The 24,295-nt window shown below is 47.3% G+C and overlaps 1 protein-coding gene across 1 annotated transcript in view; it reads right to left on the reverse strand.

Annotated features, from left to right (window-relative positions):
• LOC130109766 (desmoglein-2.1-like) overlaps nucleotides 1–6,637 on the reverse strand; it is a 46,484-nt gene extending 39,847 nt beyond the window's left edge. The window contains exons 1-2 of the mRNA XM_056276748.1: nucleotides 5,702–6,637; nucleotides 4,859–5,598 (exon numbers count right to left, since the gene is read on the reverse strand). Of these exons, the coding sequence (XP_056132723.1) occupies nucleotides 4,859–5,598; nucleotides 5,702–6,637 (1,676 nt within the window). The remainder of the gene's footprint in view (nucleotides 1–4,858; nucleotides 5,599–5,701) is intronic.
• Between the last annotated feature and the right edge of the window lie 17,658 nt (nucleotides 6,638–24,295).

A 24,295-nucleotide genomic window follows, 5' to 3' on the forward strand; every position in this document is an offset into this window, starting at 1 on the left:
AATCTATTTCCCAAAAATTTGAGAAAAAATCAACAATTATGAGGTAGTCTTTGTTTTCAAACATGAACAGATCCGTGCCCACCTTTGCCCACGGCCTGCTTGGCACATCATGTGACATTAGTGTTTCTTTTTGTTGTTTAATGTCCATTGATCTGCAGATGTCACACTTTGCTATATATGATTTTATTTGGTCGTTCATGCCCTGCCAATAGACACACTCCCTAGCCCTCCGTAGGCATCCTTCCACACCCAGATGTGATGCGTGTAGGCGGCAAGTGATGTCTTTCCTCAATGCATCAGGGATGACAGCGCGCTCACTCCTGAACACTATTCCATCTTGGTGGCTTAACTCCTCTTGGAATGAGAAGTAGGGCTTGATTTCCCTTGGTGTTTTTGACTTATCGTCAGGCCATCCTTGCTGCATCATTTTGATGAGAAGCTGCAGTGTTTCATCCTCTTTTGTGGCAGATCGTATATCATGTAGCCTGTCTGCTGCGATAGGTAAGTGTTGTGCCATGTTGACAGTCTCTAGTTCTGCATCCGGTGCACTCTCAGGAAGATAAGCTCTGCTCAGAGTGTCTGCTAGCAGCATGTCTCTACCTGGCACATATACTACATCTACATCATACTTTTGTATGCGCAGCATCATTCCCTGCAGCCTTTTGGGTGCACTTAGTAGAGGTTTTCTCACTATTGTTTCCAACGGCTTGTGATCACTTTGCACCGTCACTTTTCGGCCGTATGTGTACTGGTGAAATCTTTCCATGCTAAAAACCATTGCTAAGAACTCCTTTTCTATTTGTGCATACCCACGCTCTGTTTGAGTGAGTGCTCTGCTTGCAAATGCTATTGGCTTACCCATCTGCATGAGCGCTGCGCCTAAGCCTGTGTCTGAAGCGTCACACTGCACTGTGAGTTCCTCATCTGGGTTGTAATATTTCAGTACTGGGACCTTTGCTATAGTCTCTTTCAATTTGAGGAAAGCCTCCTCGTGCTGTGCTGTCCAGTTCCACTCCCTGTTCTTATGTGTCAAATCTCTCAACACTATGCACTGGTCTGAGAGGTGGGGACAAAACTTGGCTAGATAATTTACCATACCTAGCAGCCTTTGCACTCCTTTCACATCAGTTGGTGCCGGCATCTTCTCAACGGCAAGCACTTTCTCTGGATCCGCCCTGAGTCCATCAGCCGTCAGGCGGTGTCCAATGTATGTGGTCTCCTTTTGTCTCAGCTTGAATTTGTCTTTGTTCAGCTTGATGTTCTTTTGTCTACATCTTTCAAGAAACAGTCTCAGTTTTCCATCATGGTCACGCTCAGCTTCCTCCTGTGTTTCCCCTTGGCCTGTGATCAGTACATCGTCAGCTATAATGTACAAGCCCGGTACACCGTCCAGCGCTTGTGTGAGCTTTCTCTGAAAGATTTCTGGGGCCGGACTTATCCCCATTGGCATCCTCAGCCACCTGTAACGTCTGAATGGAGTGGCAAATGTTGTTAAATAGCTGGACTCCTCCTCCAGCTGCACATGCCAGAATCCACTCTTGACATCACACACTGTGAACACTTTTGCTTTTGACAAGTCCGGTAAAATGTCCTCAATGGTTGGCAGTGGGACGTGACTGCGCTTTAGAGCTTTGTTCAAAGGCTTGGGATCGATACACACTCTTGGTTTCCCACTTGGTTTCTGTACCACCACCATTGCACTGATCCAATCTGTACTGCATTCCACAGGTGTTATGATCCCTCTTTGCTGTAGGTCCTGTAGCTCGTCCTTCAGTGGTTTCATCATGGCGACTGGGACCCGCCTCTTTGGCAGCTGTACTGGTTTCACTGTGCTGTCCACCTCTATTTTGTATTTTCCCTCGAGGCAGCCATCGCCAATGAACACATCAGCATACTCATCTTTAATTTGTCCCATTATCCACTGTCCTGTTGTTGTTTCTGTTGTGACAATACTGTCTATTATCATGATGTTTTCATATTGCACTTTTATAAATTCCATGGCCTCACTGGCTCTCCTACCCAGCAGAGGCACTGTACCAGCTGCATTCACCACCTGGAACTCTAAGCGATATAGCTTGTTGTTTCTCGGGTTTCTTATTTTCACTTTACATTTTCCCAGTGGTTTTAATTTGGTTTTATTGTACATTACTAGTACACTCTTCGTGTGTTCTAATTTGGCATCTGGATTCAGCAGGTTAATTGGGATGATATTGCAACTGGCACCACAGTCTATTTGGAATTTGATCATGTCCTTGCCTAGAAGCATGCCAGCATAGAGAAGCTGAGTTTTCTTCATTTTCTCAGTTTCTTTTACACAGGTGATAATATCTTCATATTCATCACTCTCAGATTCAGTTGTTATTTTACTCACATATTTCTTTTCCCTTAGTTCCGGTTTTACTCTGCATTTTGCTGCAAAGTGGTTCTCTCTTCCACACTTTGTGCACTTCTTCCCAAACGCTGGGCACTTTTGTTTACTTTTCTCATGCGTTTTTCCACAATATCTGCACTCCACAGTGTTGCTCGTCTGTTTCCGATACTGTGCTCCTTGCACTGCATGTACCTCTTCCACCATCGATCCCGAGATGGTTTTCACATTGTCCTTTGAGAGCTCAGCGGCTCTGCACAGCTGCAAACATGTGTCCAGTGTCAAGTTTTTCTCTCGGAGCAGTCTTTCTCTTACGATTGTGTTGTTACCTCCACACACAATCCGATCCCGAATGAGCGAGTCTCTCACTGTCCCAAAGTTGCATGTTCTTGCCAACACTCTCAGTTCCATGACATAATGGTCTATATTTTCACTGGTGCCCTGGTTTTTTGTAAAAAAAACGATAACGTTTCACAGTCTCGTTAACGCTGGGGTCGCAGTGATCATCAAACTTCTCGATAACGTCATCTAACGTCCATGCATCCTTCGGTGTGTCGCCCAGTAACGTGTCCATAAGTTCCCTGCCGCTCTCCCCGACAAGATAGCTGAACAGTTTCACCTTCTGTTTGTCATCGGCGTCAGCCATGGCTAAATCCACATACAGAGCAAACTCGTCCCTCCAGGTCTTCCATGTCCTCGAAAGGTTGCTTGAGTCCAGACATAACGTTTGCGGTGGTTTAAGCCCATCCATGTCACACGGCAGTCTCACGCTAGCACCAATGCTAACATATACTGAACGTTGCTTAGGAACACTAACCGCTCTCCCGCTCCTAGAAACTTTTCCGCACCAAACTTCAAACCGAGTCGTCCGCCGCTGCCACCATGTTAAAGTGTGTTGTTACCTTCTACCAATGAGACGTTACAACTCGTTTCAACCCCACGGGGCTATAAACTTTAATAATAACTTCGGCACGTAAGGTTATGCATCATGCTCGGTCCGTTATTCCAGGTGCAACAACCTAAACGACCCATGTGTAAACAAGGAACTAACCAATGGTTCCTAACAACAGTTCCTATTGTTACACCGGGGGGTTCGTACTAGATGGCACAATCTGGCAACGACTGCACGTCAGCGTCCTCTCTTATAGCTGGCTGCAGATTGGCTTCAGGTGCGCTGATCACCGATGAGCCTCTGGTGCGTAGCTGCGCTCTCAACGAGCGCGCTGATTGAACCCTGCTGGTAGACTCAGGCGGAGACGCGCCTTGCGTCTGGACCACAACAGTACCCCCCCTCCTACGGGAGCCACCGGGCGACCGTCCAGGGGCATCAGGGTATTCCAAGTAGAAGTCCGACAGGAGGGCGGGGTCGGCGATGTAAGACCGGGGCACCCAGCTCTGGTCTTCCGGACCGTAGCCCTCCCAGTCCACCAGGTACTGGAAGCCCCTCCCACGGCGGCGGACACGCAACAGCTTCCGGACCGGCCAGACCGGGTCGCCGTCCTGGAGTACACGGGGAGGAGGCGGTGCTGCGACAGGTGGGGCGAGGGCACTGACAGACACAGACTTCAGCTTTGAAACATGAAACACGGGATGTGCACGAAGAGAAGGAGGGAGAGACAAACGCACCGCAGTGGGGTTGACGATCCTCTCCACAGTGTAGGGTCCCACGTAGCGAGCGGCGAGCTTGCGAGAGGTCGTCGGGATGGGGAGGTCCTCGGCCAGGAGCCAGACACGCTGGTAGACCGGGGCTGGGACGCGACGCCGGTTAGAGGAGCGTTGGGACCGGTCGTTGGCTCGCAGCAGGGCAGCACGAGCAGACCTCCACATGCGGCGGCATCGGCGGAGATGATCCCTGGCTGACGGGACCGCCACCTCAGTCTCTTGCTGGGGAAACATGGGGGGTGGTAGCCCAGTGAACATTCAAAAGGAGACACTCCAGTGGCAGAGCTAGTCATGGTGTTGTGAGCATACTCAACCCAGGCCAAGTGCTTGCTCCAGGTCGACGGGCTGCTGGTGGTCACACATCTCAGGGCAGACTCCAGGCTCTGGTTGGTGCGCTCCGCCTGTCCGTTTGTCTGAGGGTGGTAACCAGAAGAGAGACTGACCGTGGCCCCAATTCCCCTACAGAAGGCCTGCCACACCTGGGAAGAGAACTGGGGACCCCGGTCAGAAACAATGTCCAGGGGAATGCCATGGAGACGGACCACGTGGACAACCAGCAGTTCGGAGGTCTCAGCGGAGGACGGGAGCCTGGGGAGCGCCACGAAATGGGCCAGCTTGGAAAAACGGTCGACAATGGTAAGTATGACTGTGTTACCCTGAGACACCGGGAGTCCAGTCACGAAGTCCAGGGAGATGTGTGACCAGGGGCGACTGGGGACCGGGAGGGGACGCAGGAGACCAGCAGGGGGGCGATGGGAGGTCTTACTCCAGGCGCAGGTGATACACGCCGCCTCAAACTCCCGAACGTCAGCCTCCATGGTAGGCCACCAGAAGCGCCGCCGGAGGAAGGACAGTGTCCTGGAAGCGCCGGGGTGGCAGGTGAAGCAGCTGGAGTGGCCCCACTCGAGAACCCTGGAGCGGACAGCGGCAGGCACAAACAGACGGTTAGGGGGAACGTTACCAGGGCTGGGGTGAGTTTGCTGGGCGGTCCTGATCAGAGAGTCGATGGCCCAGGTGACGACGCCCACAACACGGGTGGGAGGCAGGATGGTGTCCAGGGCACCCTCCTGGGTGCCATCCTTCGTAGATGCCCCTGGGTGGAGCCGAGAGAGCGCATCTGTCTTGCTGAAGGAAGCCGCAAGGTCATGATAAACCTCGGGCATGTCGGAGAGGTCTGGAGGAGGAGGCTCAGCCTTAGGAGCCCCAGGAGGATAGGAGGCGGAGCGGAGACAGTTCGCGTGGCACGCAACACTCCACCCAATGATCCAAGCGGAGGACCAGGCGATGTTGGGGTCATGTCTCTGCAACCAAGGCCTCCCGAGAACCAGTGGTGAGGAGGGAGCAGTGAACACAAGGAGGCGGATTGTCTCGACATGGTTGCCTGAGACAGTTAGCTTGAGAGGCTCAGTGGTGTGAGTGATGTGACAGAGAGCGCGTCCATCCAGCGAGCGGGTCTCAATAGGGGTCTCCAGCGGGGTGAGACTGATGCCAGCCTGCCGAGCTACGGCCCCGTCAATGAAACTCCCGTCGGCTCCAGAGTCGATAAAGGCGCCGATAGGCAGAGACTGCTGACCCCAGGCGAGAGACGCAGGGAATAAAGGAGAGGGGGAAGGCTTGTTCTGGGGCAGAGTCATGCAGCTTACTAGTAGCCCCTCCCCTAGTAAGCTCGGCCTTTTGTGTGGTACAGTCCCGAATGAAGTGTCCGCCCTGCCCACAGTACAAACAGAGCCGGCCTCGCATGCGCTGTTCGCGCTCAGCCCCGGTGAGGCGTGACCGAGCCCCCTCCATGGGCTCCACCCCAGACTCAGGTGGTCGTGGCGAGGGAGTGGGCAGAGCTGCTGGTGCTGGCTGGGGATCCCGGAGGGGTCGAGGTGACTGGGGGGTGCCCCGGGGAGGGGTGAGGGACTGGCGCTGAGCTCGAGCGGGTTCGTCTCGCCTTGCCTGGAGGCGTTGGTCCATCTTCACAGCCAGGCCGATTAACTCATTGCAGGTCGCCGGCCAGTCTCTAAAAAGTCCATCCTTGACCTCCTCGCTTAAGCCCCGCCTGTATGCATTCAGCAGGGCCTCGTCATTCAAACGACACTCTGCGGCCAGGACTCGGAAATCGACCGTGTATTCGGCCACCGAACGAGAGCCCTGATTGATGGTGTAGAGACGGGCGGTGGCGTCACAGCCACCAATGGGGTGATCGAACACACTCTTGAATTCCCTGAAAAAGGCTGCATAATCAGAAGATAGGGCGGGTTTCTGGTCTAGGGCAGCCGTGGCCCATCTGAGAGCCTTACCCGTAAGCAGGGACATGATAAAGGCGACCTTAGCGCCGTCTGAAGTGTAACGGCTGGGCTGGTGGCGGAATACCAGCTCGCACTGGACTGAGAAGCCACGGCAGAGCTCGAACTCAACCCTCATAGGACTTCGGGGGGGGGGGGCTAGCTTGGGCTCTCTATGAGCGGGCCCGAGAACCGGAGCTGGGGCTGGAACTGGTCCTGAGCCAGGTTGGTCCGCTTGAGGCGCGGGTTGCGGTGGGCTTACCGTCACGTCCAGGCGATCCAGCCAAGCGAGGACCTGAGCGAAGGCGGCGGTGAGACGGTTCTCCAGCGCCGTCATCCGTGTGTCCTGTTGTTGGACTGCTGCGTTGAGTCCTACGATGAGTGGAGGATCGCCAGATCCGCTGGGGTAGCCGCCGGAGTTCCTGCTGGACCCGGTTCCATCGTGGCCAGATTGTACTGTTGTTGGTCGGAAAGGAACCAGTGCAGGGGTCCGGCAGGGTCAAGCCCGTAGGCACGTTTATTCTTATTCAGGGAAGGGAAATGCGGGATGTGTATGGTGCAACTAGAGTCCTGGATGTGGGGTGCGTAAAAGACTATGTGTCTGTGTGCAGGGCAAGTGTGGTGCGTGTGTGCAGGAACGTAAATGACTGGAGGGTGTTTGTGCGTATTGGTGAAACGCAAGTCCAGGAGTAGGGGTTCTGCGGGAAGCAGCGTGGGAGCACAAGGGAGGGGTCCGAGGAACACAAGGAAGACGGAGCCCGAGAAGCACCGGCACCGGGGGGTTCGTACTACACTGCTCAAAAAAATAAAGGGAACACATAAGCAATGCAATGTAGCTCCAAGTCAATCACACTTTTGAGATATCAACCTGTCCAGTTAGGAAGCAACACTGATTTGTGACTCAATTTCACCTGTTGGTAAATTGTCTAATGGTCACCAGGTGGACATTAGACAATTTGCAAGACAACCCCTATAAAAGGAATGGATTTGCAGGTGGTGGCCACAGACCATTTGCCTGTCCTCATCTTTTCTGGCCGATCTTTGGTTAGTTTTTCATTTTGCTAGTGCCCTCACCACTAGAGGTGGCATGAGGCGGTATCTGCAACCTACAGAAGTTGCTCAGGTAGTGCAGCTCATCCAGGATGGCACATCAATGCGTGCTGTGGCAAGAAGATTTGATGTGTCTCCCAGCACAGTGTCCAGAGCATGGAGGAGGTACCAGGAGACAGGCCAGTACACCAGGAGATGTGGAGGGGGCCGCAGGAGGACAACAACCCCGCAGCAGGACCGCTATCTGGTCCTTTGTGCAAGGAGGAACAGGAGAAGCACTGAAGGAGCCCTACAAAACGACCTTCAACAGGCCACTAATGTGCAGGTTTCTGCTCAAACAGTGAGACACAGAATGCATGAGGATGGTATGAGGGCCCGACGTCCACAATTGGGGCATGTGCTCACAGCCAAACACCGTGCAGCCCGATTGACCTTTGCCAGAGAACATCTTGGTTGGCAGATTCGCCATTGGCGCCCTGTGCTCTTCACAGATGAGAGCAGGTTCACACTGAACACATTTGACAGACGTGAGAGAGTCTGGAGACGCTGTGGAGAACGTTCTGCTGCCTGCAACATCCTCCAGCATGACCGGTTTGGCGGTGGGTCAGTGATGGTCTGGGGAGGCATATCCTTGGAGGGCCGCACAGACCTCTACGTGCTAGCCAGAGGTACCATGACTGCCATTAGGTACCGGGATGAGATCCTCAGACCCATTGTCAGACCATATGCTGGTGCAGTGGGCCCTGGGTTCCTGCTCATGCATGACAATGCTCGTCCTCATGTGGCCAGAGTGTGTCAGCAGTTCCTGTATGTCGAGGGCATTGATGCTATGGACTGGCCTGCACATTCCCCAGACCTGAATCCAATCGAGCACCTCTGGGACATCATGTCTCGTACCATCCGCCAACGCGATGTCACACCACAGACTGTCCAGGAGTTGACCGATGCCCTGATCCAGGTCTGGGAGGAGATCCCTCAGGAGACCATCCGTCGTCTCATCAGGAGCATGCCCAGACGTTGTAGGGAGTGCATACAGGCACGTGGAGGCCACACACACTACTGAGCCTCATTTTGAATCGTCTTGAAGAATTTCCACAGAAGTTTGATCAGCCTATGTTCTCATTTTCCACTTTGATTTTGAGTATGATTCTGAATCCAGACCTTAATGGGCTAATGATTTTGATTTCCATTGATCATTCTTAGGTTATTTTGCTCTAAACACATTCCTCTGTCTAATAAATAAAGATTTTCAGCTGAAATATTTCATTCATCGAGGTCTATATTGTGTTTTTAGGTGTTCCCTTTATTTTTTTGAGCAGTATAGATGGCACAATCTGGCAACGACTGCACGTCAGCGTCCTCTCTTATAGCTGGCTGCAGATTGGCTTCAGGTGCGCTGATCACCGATGAGCCTCTGGTGCGTAGCTGCGCTCTCAACGAGCGCGCTGATTGAACCCTGCTGGTAGACTCAGGCGGAGATGCACCTTGCGTCTGGACCACAACAGTTAAATATAACAATAATCTTTATTAATGTGACATTGTGCGCAACATTTGACATCTTCACATGGTAAACATCTGTGACTAGGGGCTTGGTGGGGGTCCCCGGGGTGGAGGGCCCCCAAGGCAGACGCACATTTCTTTTTTTTCTTTTTTAAAGTAATTTATTTTATTATTTTTCAGTGTTATCATCGGGTTCAGCATTTTACAGAATGTGGTTGGGGTTTTACATAATAATAATAATCTACTACTACTTTCGGCTGCTCCCGTTAGGGGTCGCCACAGAGGATCATCCAAATAATAATAATAATAATAATAATAATAATAAACAAAAACATCAAAACAAAAACAAAATAAAATAGAAATAAAAATATTAATGCTCGGCCTCGATCTACTGCCTCTTCTGCATCTTGATAATATCATAAAATTCTTGCACTTCACTAAAGAATACATTGGGAAAAGAAAAGAGACAGAGAAAAGGAGAGATAAGAAATACAATCGATCGGACATGAGAACTCATGGTGTATCATGAATATTAACACAGCTAGGGGATGTTAGGCACAAAGTGGTAGACTGATTTCAGACATTTGTACCTTTCATCATACAATGGTCCCATGTTAAATCTTCTCTTTGCCTCAGCTAGAGAGAGGTTGTCCACTGCCACAAGAGCGTGGACAATGGCCTGGTAGAGATAGATAACCTCCAGTTAAAAGGGGTCCCATATTTACAACACAATACAAATTAGTGGTGGGGCGAGCGTAACCCATTCACTAAATCGCGGAACGCCCTTTTAACAGTTATCATACAGGCTTTGATGACTGGATAAACAGACAATTATTGAAATCAATGTAACTAAGATTAGATGGTTGAGTTAAACCTCACCTCAGGGATCAGCACATCCAACACGAAGCTGACTCTCTGGAACTCTGTCGTTGGGACATAAGGTGCACATTTGTGGCTCCTTTGAGGACCAAGTTGATGTGCTTAAAAACTTCATCAATTTGGTCGTCTTCTTCCAGGTAGGTGAAGACCCTGTCTGGTTTCGCAGACCTGAAATTCACCAGCCACTTGGAGCTGCCTTCACCTGTGATTATTTCCTATAGAAACAAAGACCATGTCAAATAAGTGCACTGCAGAAGATCAGGCTTTGATCATCTTTTTTGCTATTAGAAATGTTTTTATGTATAAGCATTATTATTATTGGTATCATACCAGTAGCCGTTTGTCCGACCCCTTCAGCTTCGTGATGAAGTCCACCAATCTTTCATTGGCAGACCTGCGGGCTTCTTTTGCACGTTTTGCCATCTTTGCTGTAGTGGGTGTAGTGGTCATCAAGTAATGTAAAGGAACCTCTAGGTATGTGTGGCAAAGGACAACTTGTGAATTCTAAACCAACCCAGAGTAATTCATCAAATATCGTAATAACACAACACACAATAACAATGTATGGTCATTTTTTGTTGTGGCTGTCCTGTAAAGTTTGTCAAATGTCACGTACCCCCCTCTGGTTCTAAGCCCTCGTTATGTTCCTGTAATGTAAGAGAGCAACAAGACAGATGATGACTGAAAAATATATTTATTTAACAATGCACTTTTCAACATTAGTTAATAAAGTGTTTGAAGCACCTGAATGTATTAGTTATTAATGGTTCTGATTATACCGGTAGTTAAATTGAATTTCAATCTGACCTGGACGACTTCCGAAAACGTCCGCTTCTGGAGTCTTGGGAGCCTGAAAACAGGAGGCAGGTCACCTCTCAGTAGAGCTTTGGACTGCTCTGTCCAGTGGGCAAAAACCTTGCCATGCCTTGAAAAGATGAAATCTGAAAAGCCAATTAGACCCTATTCTAGTTCGATGTCTAGTTCGATGTCTGCAATGGGACCTTTTCATACTCCGTGTTGAGTACTTTGCTGCTTTTCCTCATCTCCCTCCCAATCCATGGTGCCCAATTGTCATATGCCGGTTGGACAACAAGTGGATTCTGTGAAGAGTCTGCATCAAAAACATAATTTCCAAAATATTGAAATATGTAATACAGTTCATTCCGGGGAGACGTAGTCACATCTGATGGGACCTGGTGTATTTTACTCTTTTGACAAACTATATACACTGTGGCGCACCGATCTCCCATTGGCGCTCCACTGGACCGCTGACCCACCTTTGGCACCATGGAGAGCGACCTGACCTGGCCTCACAACACTCACCATCAAAAAATCCTCTGCTTATCATGTGTAGATGGACGGATTCCCAAAATGCCTCTATGTTGTGTTCACCTTGGAAGTCATCACTCAGTTGTTTCAGCTCACTAACTGCAATCACCAAATACAACATAAGACACAAAATATCCTTTGAGGATGAGTAGTAAGTACATTGTAGTTTATGTGGCACCTATAAAATGGTAGTTAAAAAGCGATTTACCTAAATAGCACTTTTAGGAAAACCTTACCCTCAAAGTTGAACACTGCTTTTCTGTGGAGGTCCATAACCACCACAGGGGGGTAGAACCCACAGTTTACACATGAGTATGTGTATTCTCTGTTGCAAAGTGCCTCAAAGTGGCAGTATGCTTGAAAAATTCCGTTGGTGGCTGGAAACCGTTCTTCACACAAAGCCTCCAGAGAGCTGATGACTCTAGACACTGACACATGATTCTATGGTAAAAAAATAAGACAGGAAAAGGTTTGAAATTGAAGGTATGAATATGCTGAAAACACAGTACTACTGTAACTAGTAACACCATTCCATGCAATCACTGTACCTGGTAATGTATTTATTTTAAAAATGGGCAAATAAATTGCAGATGTGGAATAGGCTGCCAATTTAACTTTGATTAGTGCCACAGAAACCACAGTACTAGCAGAAAAGGGGCTACAGAGAATTTGGAAAATCTTGCGACAATAGTTAGTTGAACAATTTTCAATTGATGAAATCTTTCTGGGTCAGCATGGAATAAATTACACTGACACGTGTCAGGTGACATGGTCATTGAAATGAAGCAGACCATCTGTCCATTCCTGATAACGGTAGATCATGTGGCATTCAGTACACCTTCTATTGGAAGCAGAGATGTCTGTAATGGACATAAGGATATACATTAGGACATTAAATCAGCTGTATATGGTTAATCAAACGATTAATGTACATGCACACTGTCCTTTTATACTAAACTAAAGGATGCATTTAACTTACTTTGGATTACACCAATCATGCCAACTATTCTGGCTTTGTCTGTGATGTGCGAGATTTCCTCCAATTTGGGATTGCCTGAACAGAGCTTGCATGTCGTTTCAGTTGGAATCAACTTTGAAGGGTAATCCGTCGAACCTCAAACAGTATCCATTTTAAACTCAATTAAACTAATTCATTTACACAAATATTTTAATAAGTGCTTAGCTAGCTACATGGCCTGCAACAACTACGCAACGAAACATCGCTAGCTAACGTTAGCTAAATGCTTAGAGCCACTTGACATTTCGAATGTATTTTCTCCATACCGGTAACAGTTATACCCACGCTCGCTGGATTCTTCCATACATTAAGTTTGATAGACAACATTGAATAAAACCTTAGAAAAGACAACTAACCCTTTAAAGTATCTTCTTACCGCTGTCGCAGTATCGTCTACTTCTTCTTTCCGTTTTATGGCGGATTGCAATCTTAAAAACAACACGAAGAAGACCAACGTCCGGTTTCATGACGACCGCGGAGGTCACGTGATTTCCTGTCAACTGCGGAGGTGCCTCTTACGGAGGTCCGCCATTTTGTCTGCAGCTAGATGCATCTCGCTTCTGGCCATACCCACTTTAACACAACAATACCCACTTTAACACAACGATACCCACTTTAACACAACAATACCCACTTTAACACAACAATACTCGCTTTAACACAACGATACCCACTTTAACACAACGATACCCACTTTAACACACCAATACCCACTTTAACACAACGATACCCACTTTAACACCACGATACCCACTTTAACACAACAATACCCACTTTAACACTACAACGACCGGGATGTCACTCCTAACCACACTAGGCGGGTTTTAAACTCTATATTCTGTCAAGAGAAATACCCAACTGAGATATTAATGCATATGTTAGTATGTCTGTTATGAAACTAACTGACACCAAAATTCACATTTTAACAACTGTAATACTGCAGCGAATTCGGGGGACAGCCACGGATACCGCCACAGCCGGGACTTGAACCCGTGTCCCCCACATTACAAGCGACAACGTTAACCAGTCGACTAAAGGCTCCGCCCCGTTAGCCAAGGGCTAAGGTGTCTACTTATCCGTGCACGTTACAATATTATTTTTCAAACAATTTGAAATGGCGGCTGTCCAACGCCTGTAAATAGTGCAGCGCCTCGGTGGTAGTCATGGTGCGTCTGTAACGGCGTCTGTAACCAGACATGTTGGACATCATCACACATCAAGTGTAGACTATTTCTCTCCACTGGAGGACGCTAGTGTGTTTCTAGGACAGAGCAACGAACTTCACCAAGGAAATGACGCGACCAATACACGTCATAAATACTGACATGACGCACACCATCACGCGCAAATTACGAGACGGTCATTTTGACCGCTCATGGTCGTTTTAGGTAGATCTTCTCATAACTTCTTTTGTGCGATTGATCTAAACTTCATTTTAATGCAAATATATGCAGTTTTAGGAGAGCTCAGGGAGCGGCAGGTCTGTATCTTTTTTTTCACGGCCATAATGGCCGTCTTGGTCCTTATACTACGGTGGCCACTTTAAAAGTTCGCAGGTATGCAGCACACTGAGAGACGCTGTTTGGCCACGTGCTGTCCGTGTTCAGTGATCTATAGGATCAGGTCAACCAATTTCAAATCCAAAACATAATTGCAAAGAAAATGTACTTGCTTGACCGTCGCATTAAGTCTTTTCACACAGGTTGTTGTTGATAGCATATTATAGGTCTTATTTAGAATTAGCTCTCCAGGAGTATTTTCAAAGCCTTTTTTTTTGTTTTGTTTTTTTTTTGTTTTTTTTGACTAGTCGAGCCCTGCATATCATTATGGAAATAACAGTTGATGCTTTTTTCAGCTGTACAGTATGATGCAAATAATTAAAAACACACCTAAAAACCATCAAAATGATCAACATTACTATTATTATTACAGATAACTGATGATGCACAACCCAGGGCATTCTTACTGCCAAATCAAATCAGATTTCCATAACAGATCGGTCGAGGCCCGGGTTATCAACAACCATCACCGGTACTGTTGACCAGCAGGATGCCGGTGGAAACTATGCTGCTGTTGGGCGAAGGAGAAGGAGAGGGGGAAGGCATGTCCAAAGGCAGCGGGAGAGGAGGAAGGGTAGGAGTGTGGAGGTCAGAGTCGGAACTTTGGATGGTGGCACTATGACTGGTAAAGGGAGAGAGCTGGCTGATATGATGGAGAGAAGAAAGGTAGATATACTGTGTGTGCAAAAGACCAGGTGGAAGGGGAGTAAGGCCAGGAGCATCGGAGGTGGGTTAAAACTCTTCTACCATGGTGCGAATGGGAGGAGAAATGGGGTAGGGGTCATTCTGAAGGCAGAGTATGTCGAGAGTGTGCTGGAGGTGAAGAGAGTGTCAGACAGAGTGATGAGTATGAAGCTGGAAATTGAAGGTGTATTGCTGAATGTTATCAGCGCATATGCCCCGCAAGTTGGGTGTGAGATGGAAGAGAAAGAAGGATTCTGGAGTGAGTTGGATGACGTGGTGGAGAGGGTACCCAAGGAGGAGAGAGTGGTGATGGACTTCAATGGGCATGTTGGTGAAGGGAACAGAGGTGATGAGGAGTTGATGGGTAGGTATGGTGTCAAGGAGAGAAATGTGGAAGGACAGATGGTGGTGGATTTTGCATAAAGGGTGGAAATGGCTGTGGTGAATACATATTTCAAGAAGAGGGAGGAACACAAGGTGACGTACAAGAGTGGAGGAAAGTGCACACAGGTGGACTATATCCTATGTAGAAGGCGCCATCTGAAAGGGATTGGAGACTGCAAGGTGGTGACAGGGGAGAACGTAGCTAGGCAGCATTGGGATGGTGGTCTGTAGGATGACTTTGGAGACCAAGAAGAGGAAGAGAGTGGAGGCAGAGCCAAGGATCAAATGGTGGAAGTTGAAGAAGGAAGACTTGTGTGGAGTTCAGGCAGGACGTAAGACAGGCACTGGGTGGTAGTGAAGAGTTGCTGGATGGCTGGGCAACCACTGCAGAAATAGTGAGGGAGACAGCTAGGAAGGTACTTGGTGTGTCATCAGGACAAAGGAAGGAAGACAAGGAAACTTGGTGGTGGAATGAGGAAGTACAGCAAAGTATACAGAGGAAGAGGTTGGCAAAGAAGAAGTGGGATAGTCAGAGAGATGAAGAAAGTAGACAGGAGTACAAGGAGATGCAGCGTAAAGCAAAGAGAGAGGTGGCAAAGGCAAAGGAAAAGGCATATGGTGAGTTGTATGACAGGTTAGACACTAAGGACAAATCTTGGTGTTATGTTTGATCCCAGCCTTTCCTTCGATAAGCACATTAAAGAAATCACCAAGACTGCCCTTTTTCAGTTATGTAACATAGTTAACATTTGGTCTTTTCTGTCCATGGCTGATGCAGAGACTCTAATGCATGCATTTATTTCATTCAACCTTTGCTGTAATGTTCTGTTCTAAGGTCTGCCACATACTAGTACTTAAATTTTCAGAAAGCCTCCCTTCATTGGCATCCTGTCCATGTTAGATCAGAATACAAGGTGCTTCTGCTGACCTATAAAATCCTACATGGGCTTGCCCCATCCTACCTGTCTGATCTCCTTAAACTGTACATTCCATCTCGAGCTCTTCACTCTCAAAATATAGGGCTCTTGTGTGTACCCAAAGTTAAGAAGAAGTCAGCTTGTGGCAGGGCCTTCTCCTATCAGGCCCCGTTTGTGTGGAATAACCTGCCTGCTGCCATCAAACAATCAGTCTGTTGAGTCCTTTAAATCCAAATTTAAAACCCATCTTTTTGCCGTAACCTACAATTCGTTGCCTTTGGGTGCTTCACAACCTGTACTGCATGTCGGGTCAGTTTCGATCTCAATTAGTTTACCAACCACTGTTCTGCCACACTGTTGTGCGGAGAGGTGTGTCGAAGGTGTCTGGCTGGGAGAGCTGGCATTGGATTGGCTGAGAGAGCTTGGTCTGCTGTGTCTGGTGGGCCCAGGAACCACGGCCCTGCCTGGAGCTGTGCCTGAAGAGCAAACACCGAGGGCGGTCTGACAGCACATGGAAGCAGGGTAGGCTAAGCTAACTGCTAGCCCATGCAGACCAGCAGTTCTGACAGTCATCCTGGCTGGTGATCGTTCACTTGAACAGTGATTAATATTATTATTATTATTATTATTATTTGTTTAGTTTTGATGTATGTGTTAGTTTAGATATATGTGTTAGTGTGGATACATGTGTTAGAGTGGATATAGATGAGTTTTCCCGCCCTTACCTAGGGCGCTGGGGTGGGTGCATTGTTCTTCTGGCCTAAACATCCGTAGCCGGATGTAAAATGCAAGCCTAGATCAGCGGTATCTTCAACAACATTAAACATTAAAAAAGGACATTGGAAAATCAGAAAATGGTTCAGGGACACCTTGTGCAGTGCGCGGCTGGACTACTACAGGGGAACGCCTGAATGAGTGGCTGGATAGAGAGTGTGTTGCCCATCGACCTGCCACAAAACGCCGATGTCCCTGCATTCTGTTGCTTTCCTTCCACAGAAAACCAGCAGCAGGTTTCGAGTCACGGATGTGGTTGAAGGCTTTGAATGTGAAGAAACCACCGAACAACGTCTGCGTTTGTTCCCATCACTTCAAAGAAAACCCTTCCCTGGACTGTGGCAACGAGGTAGCTACTCATTACACCGCAAAAGAAAGCATAGGGTGGCCTGAATGAGGAAATGGACCGGAAGTGCCCCGTAAACTTGTCTATATGTTAATATAGATATATCTGTTAGCGTGGGTATGTGTGTTAGTGTGGGTATGTGTGTTAGTGTGGATATGTGTGTTAGTGTGGGTATGTGTGTTAGTGTGGATATGTGTGTTAGTGTGGGTATGTGTGTTAGTGTGGATTTGTGTGTTACTGTGGATATATGTGTTAGTATGGATTTGTGTGTTAGTTTAGATTTGTGTGTTAGTCTGGATATGTTTGTTCTTGTAGTGCGTGTAGTTTTGGATATGTGTTGTTGTCTTTGTGTTGAAGTGTGGGCTGGGGAAACAACGTTTGGTTTCATTTCAGAGGAAATGTCCAGTGTCCCTGACTGCAGCTGATGGGAGTGTAGTGTGTAACTGGACAACATGGTTGTGAGTGTTGTGCTTCCTGGGAAATAACCACGTTGTGGCTGTTTTGTTGTGTTCAAGCTGAATACAACAAAACAGCTTCAGATTGGCTGTGTAATGTAGGACTTTGGAGAGACATTAAAATAACTTGTATTGAAGTTAACATGTTGGATGGCATAATGATGCTGACGCATTGCTCACCTGAGCTTACAACGCTATGCAGCTGGGGGCGTCCGGCTGGCGTAGCCGGATGTGGGTGTGTGTCTTGGTTGCTGCACCACCGCCCCCTCTGGTCAGCCGGCGCGCCTGTTCGGGGGGGGGGGGGATAGCATGATCTTCCCACGCGCTACGTCCCCCTGGTGAAACTCCTCACTGTCCGGTGAGAAGAAGCCGCTGGTGACTCCATATGTATGGGAGGAGGCATGTGGTAGTCTGCAGCCCTCCCCGGATCGGCAGAGGGGGTGGAGCAGAGACCGGGACGGCTCGGAGGAGTGGGGTAACTGGCCGGGTACAACTGGAGAGAAAAAGAGGGGGAATGTTTTGCAGCTGATTCTGGTTTGTACTCAGCATCTGGTGCCTCTCGTGTCCGTGTCCAGCAATAGTCGGTCATAATTGATGGATTCCAGTTGCCCTGATGCCTCTTTTCCATGGTCACCATGTCCTGGTGAAATCTTTCTCCGTGTCCGTCACTGACTGCACCAAGACCAGCAGGGAACAAGTTCACTTGTGAGTGAAGAAAATGAATTTTCAATGACCTGTTGCGCTTGGTGGTTTTTGTATGCTGTAAGCATGTTGTCAAGCAGCTCAATGTAGTACGATGTGATGCGGTGTCTGGCTGGGAGAGCTGGTCTGCTGCATCCGCTGGGCCCAAAGACCACGGCCCTGCCTGGAGCTGTTCCTGAAGAAGAAACACCGCGGGCGGACTGCCAGCACAAGGAAGCGGGGTAGGCTAAGCTAACTGCTAGCCCATGCAGACCGGCAGCTCCGGCAGTCTCTTGGCTGGCATTTGTTCTCTGGACAGTGGAGTTTTTGGACTGTGTTGCACTGTGGTGTTGGCTGTTTATGTTTTTTGCTTTGTTCTCTTTGTTTTTGTTTGTTTTTTGGTGTTGTTGTTTTGGGGGGGGGGTTGGATATGTGTTTTTGTCTTTTGTGTTGCACTGTTGTGGGCTGGGGGAAACGGAATTTCGTTTGTTTTGTTTACATACTACATAAGATGAGAGGACAAATTGTTCCTGATTCCCAATTCTTCTTCTTCTTTCAGCTGCTCCCGTTAGGGGGCGCCACAGCGGATCATCCATTTCCATCTCTTCCTGTCCTCTGCATCTTCCTCTGTCACACAGGCCACCTGCATGTCCTCCCTCACCATATCCATAAACCTCCTCTTTGGCCTTCCTCTTCTCCTCTTCCCTGGCAGCTCCATATTCAGCATCCTTCTCCCAAAATACCCAGCATCTCTCCTCTACACATGTCCAAACCATCTCAATCTTGCCTCTCTTGCTTTGTCTCCAAACCGTCCAACCTGAGCTGTCCCTCTAATATACTCGTTCCTAATCCTGTCCTCCTTCATTACTCCCAATGAAAATTTTATCATCTTCACCTCTGCCACCTCCAGCTCCACCTCCTGTCTTTTCATCAGTGCCCCTGTCTCCAAACCATACAACATAGCTGGTCTCACTACCTTTGTTGGCATAATTTGCTGGTGTCATCTGATTTTATCGTCCTGCCCTCTTCCACAATAATGACTTCTAGTTTGCCATCTGCTCTTTACCGGATTCCATGTGAATGAATGCAGCATAATCCATCGAACACAAGTCAAGTCAAGTCAAGTCAAGTCAAGTCAAGGCCAACCGTGTCTGTCTCAACTACCGCGTTGCTAAACGTGCTGGGGGGAGCATTAGTCACAGCATGAGCATCAATAGGTTATTAAGATGACAAACCAGACTGGCTGTCACGCCAACTAGGAACAGTTAAGTCCCCATTGACAATGAAAAAGAAAAAAAATAATCCCTCCAGTTGAATCATTACCCTTAATTTGGCTCACTCTGTCAAATGACTGTGAATCGGAGGATGCACAGCCGTTTCCACATTGCCTACATCCATCTGAATTTGCAGAATTTGCTCGCACTTTTCACTGTTTTATTTTGTGCAGTTTAGCGCTTCCAACTCTGTCATATAAACGTGTTTTACAACGTAGTGGTTCCTGGTCATATTTAAAAGGGGTGTATAGGGTATTGGTGGTGACGTGACTCAGGTCTTGAGCCATTCCGGTGGTGTCTGGACACTGCTTGCCATCCTCCTCATCATATTCTTCATATATCTTGTAATTCTATTATAATCGTGTTTTCCTCTTTCAGTGTTGTATTGTGTAAATTGTGTAAACACAATATCCATTGCATGTTGTGCGTCTTGGGAGAGAGATCCTCCTCTGCTCTCCCTAAGGTTTCTTCCCTTTTTTCCTCCCTCTTAAAGGGGTTTTAGGGAGTTGTTCCTTATGCGATGCAAGGGTCTAAGGACAAGATGCTGCGTTGCTGTAAAGCCCCCTGAGGCAAATATGTGATATTGGGCTATACAAATAAATTTGACTTGACTGGAGTCCCTTTGCCACTGGGCTGAGCTGTTTCATAATCAGTGATCGTCTATGATAATCTGCACTTTAAACAAAATACTTCTGGCCATGTAGAAGTACCTATCAATAATCAGAAAAGGCTTTGAGCAATGAGAGAGCCAATAACTGTCCCCGTACCAATCAGTCTGTCTTATAACAATAGAACTGAATCCTTAAATTGTGTTTCTTTCTTCTTTAGTGGAGGTGTGTTAGAGAGCAGAGACTGGAGGACAGGTGGGATGAAACAACAGTGTGGATTCATGATGAAACAGCAGTGTGGATTCATGATGAAACAGCAGTGTTGATTCATGATGAATGTGGATTCATGATGAAACAGCATTGTGGATTCATGATGAAACAGCAGTGTGGATTCATGATGAAACAGCAGTGTGGATTCATGATGAAACAGCAGTGTGGATTCATGATGAATGTGGATTCATGATGAAACAGCAGTGTGGATTCCTGATGAAACAGCAGTGTGGATTCATGATGAATGTGGATTCATGATGAAACAGCAGTGTGGATTCATGATGAAACAGCAGTGTGGATTCATGATGAAACAGCAGCGCTGCTTCATGATGAAACAGCAGTGTGGATTCATGATGAATGTGGATTCATGATGAAACAGCAGTGTGGATTCATGATGAAACAGCACTGTGACCTCCTGCCATCTGACTACATGGGAATGAAGCGGTACAGTTTAGTGGAGTTGTGTGAGGGAAGGGAGTTTGATGTAACTAACAGTCAGTGATGCCGGGCAGTTTTAGAAGGATGTGGACATCAGTATTCTATTGGCTAGTTTGAATTTGGTGGTAGAAGATCATTGGTCTGCTCCCAGTCATGTTCTCTGGCTCATTGGACATTTTTAGAGAATCCCCACCAGTGCAGCGTGATATAACTAGAGCCTGTCTCAGGAAGAGAAGACATCATTCTTATAAACACAAAACATGTTTTGTTGGAATTTCTAAGTGTTAGATATAAATCGAGTGCAGATAAAAGAGGTAACAACAGTGAAAATACAGTTTTTCATTTCTCAGGACACTCCATGCCAGCATAACAAGAGTCAGAGGGCTCCTCCCTGTTCCCACCACATCTGCTTGTTTGTTGATGGTATTTAAAATGGAGTCACAACATCAAGATAAGTCAAAAGCAAAGCTGCTTTGAAACAGTAAGTGTTTTATCACACGTTCTTGAAGTTTACCCTGAGTTCCATCGAAACGCTGTTTCTCCATTCTTGTGGATTCTATCTAACACATGAGCAGGTTGAAAAGAATCAAGCCACTTGCTTTTAAACGTGGCTGGCGGATAAAGGCATTTTTTGGAGATTCCTGTGGACGGGGAGTTTTTCTCACCGGGAGGTGCCAGTTGACAGAAGGTACACAGGGTGTGGTGTTTTCCCTGTCTAGGTGTGTTGATGACTCACTCTGTGTTCACGCCCTGAAACCATCATCCTCACCCTGAAGCCTGCACCATGGCACCCGCACACACACACACACGCGCGCACACACACACACACAGGGCAAATAACAAACATCTCATGTATGTATGTATGTATGTATGTATGTATGTGTTTATATATATATATATATATATATATATATATCGACTCCCGTATTTTCACAATGTGTGTCTGGTGTGTGTCTGTGTGGGAGTCTATAAACGGCCAAACTAAAGCACTTGGGGCCTTGATTCTTTTTGGAGGTTATTGGGGATGATCAGGGGCACCTATAAAAAAATAGCAGAACATTAAAAATATGCATAATATGCGGAATAGGCATAAAATATGTGGAATCCCTTCATAATCCTGAGCAGATGGCGGGCTCTGGCTACGTCACGCCTCGGCTCTTTCCGCCGTTCGCACAAACCTCGCGTTCTTAACGGCTTGCTGGATGGCGGTCGGAGACAGCGAGCCGCGTTGGAAATACAAAGCGTCCGTGAAATAAACCACAACGTCACAGTCGCTTTTGCATGGGTCGAGCACGGGCGTATATGGCGGCTGTCACGTGAAGTGAACTCAATAAAGTTTTCTGTTTTTGAATGTAAATCAGCGCATGCGGGCGGTTCGGGTTTTGGCGGGTCTGACGAACAATAAAGTTGTCCGCTGTTGCGCGCGTGGAAGTGTCCGAGTGTCTTATCTGATGAATCAGATTTAAAGGCCCAAACATACTCGGGCGGAACGCACGCGGAACGGACTCCACGAGGAATGTCCGCAGTCATTTGGGCTTCCATAGTCGAGCGCACTTCCGCGTTGTAGTTTCCTGTAAAACTGTCCGTGAAACACAACATTACCCATAATACTTGCGTGTTGTTTACACTCTTCTGTCATGGCGTCCGACACTGACGACGAGGAAGAGATGCTCTTGCCTGCTGGCTCTACAAGAAAATAAACTGAAGAGACGGTGGTATGTATCCTCTCTGTGACGTGTCGTACAGGTGTGGGTACTTTCGCACCTTCTACTCATATATTTTCGGAATGTGTGTGTGTGTGGTGTTAGTGTGTGTGTATGTTAGTGTAGATAGCGGGACCGAAAACTAAAGCATTTATGATCCTAATTTCTTTTGGAGGTGGTAGGTATTGTTCCAGAGAGGACCAGAAAAATAGCAGAAAATTAAAATATAATTACAATAATTATGCATAATTATGCAAAATATGCATTTTCTAAAAATGGCTAGAAACCACTTTTCTCGGCATTTCAAGTGATTCTGAGCATTTGGGGGGAGGGAGTTGGAGTGGGGGGGGGGGTTAGGGGCAGGGGAAAGGCGGTTAGCTGGCAGGATGAAGAGGAGGGAGATTTACACGGGTGGATAGCTAATAAACGTCATGATCACCGCAACTTGGTTGCGGGTCACTTACTAGTATATATATATATATATATATATATATATATATATATATATATATATATATATATATATATAGTTGAGCTGGGGTGCGCAATCTTCTCCTTGCGTATGGAGGATAAGCAAAGCTTGACTGTTTTCTCTTTAGCCTTTAACGTTAGGCATATTTATTTAGGCAAATACAGCAGGTCTTAGCTCTCTACTACCGACTCTTACAAAACACTGTCGCACACTGAGAACATGGCGACGTCACATCCGAATGTACCGTAATACAATGAGTAAGGGTGCCATCAAGCAACAACACCCAACACCCCCACTCGCTCTTAGCTCACTGGATTACCTGAAACAAAACAACAACAAAAAATAAGGCTTCTTCTTTACCTTGACAATGAGAACACACTCTTTACACTTCTAAGTGCCAAACATGTCTTGAGCAAACCTCTTTAGCTTTATCTTGGTGGCTGGCTTTGTCATTACATCAGCGATCATTTGCTCAGTAGGACAGTATTCCAAGATTACCTTTCCATTATGTTTTTCTCTTGTATACACACAGTGATCAGCGGGATTCAAAACCATTTTCACTCAAACGTGTATGTAACATAGCTTTCCAGTTTCTGCCTGACTGCTTTAGACCATAGAGAGACTTCTGCAACTTGCATACTAGCTTTTCACACGTTTCTAACTTTTTCTCATAACCTTCTGGTTGCTCTATATAGATTTCACAGTCAATTGGTGCATGCAGATAGGCTGTCTTAACGTCCATCTGGTGTAAGACTAGGTTCTCCTGTGCTGCCTTCTGCAAGACTACTCTTACACTTGTCATATCAGCTGTGGGTGAGATTGTCTCCTCGTAGTCAGTTCCTGGTTTCTGACTGTAGCCTTTTGCTACGAATCTCGCCTTGTACTTATCAGATCCATCAATGTAACACTTGAGTGTGTAGACCCATCTATCCCCCACTGCCTGTTTACCTGGTGGCAACTAGGTGAGGCTGAAGGTCTCGTTCTCCTGCAGTGATCGCATCTCCTTGTTCATGGCATTTTTCCACTGCCTTGATTTGGCTGATGCTATGGCGTCCTGGTAGGTTTGAGGAATGTCGCACACTGCTCTATAACAAGAGTCCCCGCATGTTTGCAGTTTGTCCTCAGTCTCGAATTCCTGTAGGTAAGCTGGTCTCCTCTTGGTTCGCGGTGGGTTTCTTCTGATTACAGTCTCGGTGATTTTGCCTGGCTGTGTGCGTTCAGTCTGTTCAGGTAAAGTCCCAGAAACTCCACTCGGAACACCCTGACCTGGTACATCTTCCACATTTTCATCAACATTTTCTTCACTGTCTGACCCTGGGATGTACATTCCTATCACCATATTCTATGTATGACTCAGGTGTTTGCGTTTCCTTTTCTTTGGCTGTCTTGGTTGTGAACTTCACCAACCTGTGCTTTTGAACCCTCTCTGCGTCTGGATAGTACACTACATAAGCTGGGCTGTTTTTATCGTAGCTAATGAAAACACCTTGCTCGCACCTAGAGTCTAGCTTCCCTTTATCTTGCTTGTAAGCAAAACACATTGATCCAAATTCCTGCAGTTTGGATATGTTTGGTTTCTTGCCTGTGAACAGCTCGTATGGCGTTTTCTTTGTGAGCCTGCAGTAGCACCTGTGCCATTTTGGTGGGGCGAATA

This window comes from Lampris incognitus, chromosome 3 (genome assembly GCF_029633865.1).
Source record: "Lampris incognitus isolate fLamInc1 chromosome 3, fLamInc1.hap2, whole genome shotgun sequence".
Taxonomy (NCBI): Eukaryota; Metazoa; Chordata; class Actinopteri; order Lampriformes; family Lampridae; genus Lampris; species Lampris incognitus.